This window comes from Formica exsecta, unplaced genomic scaffold (genome assembly GCF_003651465.1).
Source record: "Formica exsecta isolate Colony F162 unplaced genomic scaffold, ASM365146v1 scaffold172, whole genome shotgun sequence".
Classification (NCBI taxonomy): Eukaryota; Metazoa; Arthropoda; class Insecta; order Hymenoptera; family Formicidae; genus Formica; species Formica exsecta.
This window is the reverse complement of record NW_021849037.1, coordinates 178711-183018: the sequence shown is the minus strand read 5'-3', so window position 1 is coordinate 183018 and position 4308 is coordinate 178711. Positions and strand designations below refer to the sequence as shown.

Here is a 4308-nt window from a genome sequence, read left to right as displayed (position 1 = left end):
GAGAGGGAGGGTAGGGGAGGGGAGGGGGGGAGAGAAAGCTGACGTTCGTGACATCACTTTATTGTTTTTGTTCATTGAAAGTTAAACTTTGATTGCGTTCCGATATTCACTACCGATATTGAAAATCTATATAGTTTACATCACGTATATAATACACGCACCACTCACTAGTCACTATAGATTTTCAGTACTGACAGTGAATCATTAATCTCGGAGTGAACAATTTCTTATTTCTATCCGGCAATTTGAGTGGGAAGAAAGCAAGAGAAAAGGAGCAATTATTTTAATCAAAAGTAATCCTTTTTTTTCTTTTTATTTGTCAAATAAAGTTAGCAAAAATAATTTTGTATACATTTTTTTATTATACATTAAAATTAAATGTATTCCAAAGTGTAAGGTTATGTTGGAAAAAGCCGCAAAATTAATACAAAAATATCTTATTCTTAGATGGATTAACATGTGCTCGAAGGAAATGCTGATGCTGTTTTCGAACATCCCCATGAACATCCAGAGATTGGGCTCCCAGGGGGGTTTTAGTCAGTAAGAATCTGACATACTCCCTGGTCCTTTCTCGAGAACCAGAGGGACCTATGTTTCCCCCTGTACAAAAAAAAAAGTTTAGAGGTAATACCTATATCTAATATAAATGAGTGTGATTTCTATTTGTACAGATTATAGAAACTGATGTAGTCGAGACGAAGCTCACTGATAGAGGAACAAATCAATGAGGAATATAATAACGGCAATGACAGACACATTCGACCAGAATCTGTGATACCTGTGATACCCATTCCAAATTTTTCAATCCAAGCCACACCACTCTCTCAGATGATGTAGTGTATTCAGCTAATCTTTGACAAATTCATAAATGTAATAAATTATTTATGTGTTGTTGCAGGTTGTGGAGAGCATTACTTTTGGAATAATGAGTACATAATGTCTCTATAATTGAAGAAAACAAACATAATAATAGGAATTATGTTTCCAGCATTGTATAGAATTAGTAAAGAGCATTGGAATCAAACGATTGGAGGTCTTGTTTACAACATTTTAAAAACGTTAATGGAGATAAACAGCAAGCTTTTTGATGAACTTACGTCTATCTGTAATCTTAAAACATAATTTGTATTATAATACATATAGAACAACATTTATTTTAGTTTCTTTTTCTTCAGGTCTTTAGATTTTACTGATTTTGCAGATTTTGTTTTCTTAAGGTTTTTAGTTACTACAGATTTCTTTTTTATCTTTCTTACTTTATTTTTATATTTTTTCACAATTTTTTCCAAATTTTCATTTTTATCAAATATCTCAAGTTTTTCTTCTATTTCTTTTGCTTTCTCCAATGCATCATCCTTAAATATTTCATCTGTGGGATTGAGTGCATAAGATTCATCAGGTTTGTTTGCCTTTTGTACCATTTTTTGTTCCACTCTGTTTAAGTATTTATTAGCAGCTTTCTTTGCCAATGATTGCCGATACTAAAATTTTTAAACAGATAAAAGGCATAATTTTTTTTGCATATGTAATTAGATAAATTATGCAATTCTACATTCATCAAATACAAGAATGTTTTATTACCTTGGTTGGAGAAATATAATGTGGATTATCCCATAAAGTATCATTACCGAAACTTCCAGCAAATATCTTGACTGGGTTCAGGACAAACCTTGGTCCAATTTCAGCTAATCCACCATCTTCGGTCAAAATTTGGAAATTTCTGAACCATATCCTGTTGTCCAGAATGCTGAACGTGTACACATGATCAAAGAATGGCTGACTTGTAGGATGATGATTTGGCACACCAAAAATCTGCGTTAATAGCTCTTTCAAAAGACTGTAATGTGCATGTGTGGTGAATTTTTCATCAAAGGATAATAATGGCTGTGATCCCTTTAAACAGTTTCCTGTCATCTTCAGTTCTCCCATTGTGTAAACTGCAGAATAAAATGAATCAGGTGTATACAGTTAATTTCTTATATATAATTTCTTAGTCTGATTATAGGAATAATACACACTGTTTTCTATGAGAAATTTTGCACTTGGACCAGTGGATACATTAGCAAACCACATATAAAGATCACACTTTTTTCGTCCTTCAAACAAAATAGCCTTATTACAATTCTTCATTTCGCACATTTCGTTCACTACTTGTAAGTTTTTAGTGCGTTCCATCTTGCATTCTGGACGATGATGTGGCATTAGTTTTTTCAAATCTTCCATAAGATGTCGATGCCTGTGATTGATACCTCGAGTAGCAAAGACCAATACTCGTTGTCTATTGACCCATTTTATCTATAAGAAAATTATATTTTTTTCTAATTTTGATTTTTTATTGATAGATATACTGCAACATAACCATAGAGATTACAGAAAATAAAGTGCTGATTGTAAAAATTAATCATTTTTTCTAATTATTGAATAAGTGGATTTTTGTTGAATGTTTCTTAAAAGAAGCTTGATACATTTTCTAAAATATAACATTTTTATTTAGAATGTACATTATATGTACATAATATAAATTATTCGTCTACCTTTTTAGCAGCAGATTCATCTGACATTATCTTTTTCGGCTTATTTTCTTTTTCCATTTCTTCCTGTTGCTTTCTCTTCAATATCTTCATCATTTTACGATCAAAAACGTGGTCAAACGTGGTTCTTGAAGAGATTCACAGAATCACCGACGAGATATCATCAAAGACCGGTGGTCTTAAGCCCGTGTCACACTACGCATTGCGGACTCGAATCGGATTTGGAGTACGGACTGCGAATCGTCATCCATCCAATCAGAGCGAAGTAGCAAGGATCTGATTGGATGATTGACAATTCGCAAGTCCGTAATCCAAATCCGATCCGCGTCCGCAATGCGTAGTGTGACACGGGCTTTATGAGATTTAGTGTGACTGGAAAAAAAAACTCGCTACGCGTTCCGGGCCCACTTGATGGTCACAAAAGTTTACCCAGGGCTGACGGTCTTTAATAATATCTCGTCGGTGAAAGAATTCACGCAGATTCAAACTGCCACCAATGGCCGCGTTCGGGTTCGGCAGAGAAAGCGCTCAGCTATCGTCTTGTCAACACTCGACGTTGATTTGTTGATTCTAAAGCTCGTATCAGACTACGCATTGAAGATTGAGATTCAAGATTCAAGATTGAAATTTGACCAATCAGAATAAAGAAATTTTAGTCCTTTTTGTTCTGATTGATCAAATTCCAATCTTTAATCTTCAATCTTCAATTTTCAATGCGTAGTCTGATACGGGCTTAAGGCTGCGGTCGGGAAGACGCTAGAAATACTTTGAAGCATTGCATTAACCAATCAGAATAAATAAATCTTTACTCTTTTTGTCCTGATTGGTCAATCAAATGCTTCGAAGCATTTCTTGCGTGTTCCCGACGGCAGCCTAAAAGTAAAGCGAGGAGTACACACTTTTGCATAAGCGCATGATCATAAGCATAAGAAAATTGATTGGTCCATTTCCTTATGCATAAGAAAATTGACCAATCAATTTCTTTATGCTTATGATTATGCGCTTATGCAAAAGTGTGTGCTCCCCGCTTATGGCCCTCGCACACTGGACACTGGACGCGATGAGCGATGAATGATGGGCGATATCCAATGAGAGCTTTATTTTTTCGGAAAAACAGAGCTCTCAACAGATACTGCCGAAGAGAGAGTATCGTTTTAATCCGAGAGTCAAGGCTGATATCGCGTTTGTGTAGTACGCAGCTAATAAAAGTATTATATATTTTATTCCTAAAATCTGTATCCAGTTGATAACCATCACACTGCAAAATCTCTCCACGCCTATCCTGATAGTGGATTCACGGCGATTTACGGTAAAATAACCTGTAGATCCGCCATCCGCTACTTACAGCTGGATATTGCCCATCGCTCATCGCTCATCACGTCCAGTGTGCGAGGGCCATTGAAGGTGCGAACTCATGCAGCGGAATAGCATAAAGGTACATTTTCACGAGCCGCTGATATCGATCGTATGAGCGACAAAAAGGGTTATGTGATCGAAATGGACGAATCAGCGGCCAGACCGTTGTCACTCATTCGACCATTTCGATCACGTGATCCTTTTTGTCGCTCAAACGATCAATTTCAGCGGCTCGTGAAAATGTACCTTAACGCGGAACAAGAGCAGAACCAATCACAAGCGTTCCACAGTTTTGTTCCGTTTTCAGTAGTTTCTAGTGGAGTAGGTTTCGTAGATCGCGTAAAGGTGCCATTACATGGCAGCAACGAGCATCGAGCGTCTGCGCAGAAATCATTGCGCAGGAATCTGAATGAAATAGATT

At 36.3% G+C, this 4308-nt stretch overlaps 1 protein-coding gene and 1 long non-coding RNA gene across 2 annotated transcripts in view; one reads left to right on the top strand and one right to left on the bottom strand.

Annotated features, from left to right (window-relative positions):
- The first annotated feature begins 4 nt into the window (after window positions 1–4).
- Window positions 5–1019, top strand: LOC115233342. The gene is made up of 3 exons (XR_003883770.1): window positions 5–293; window positions 448–624; window positions 899–1019. It is a non-coding gene; the product is annotated as an uncharacterized LOC115233342 (long non-coding RNA).
- Window positions 1020–1151: 132 nt separating this feature from the next.
- Window positions 1152–4308, bottom strand: part of LOC115233357 (ribosome biogenesis protein BRX1 homolog) — a gene marked incomplete at its 5' end in the record, with an annotated part of 9050 nt that continues 5893 nt past the window's right edge. Inside the window, 4 exons of the mRNA XM_029803721.1 lie at window positions 1152–1481; window positions 1582–1937; window positions 2019–2295; window positions 2535–2658. Coding sequence (XP_029659581.1) covers window positions 1152–1481; window positions 1582–1937; window positions 2019–2295; window positions 2535–2658 — 1087 coding nt within the window. The remainder of the gene's footprint in view (window positions 1482–1581; window positions 1938–2018; window positions 2296–2534; window positions 2659–4308) is intronic.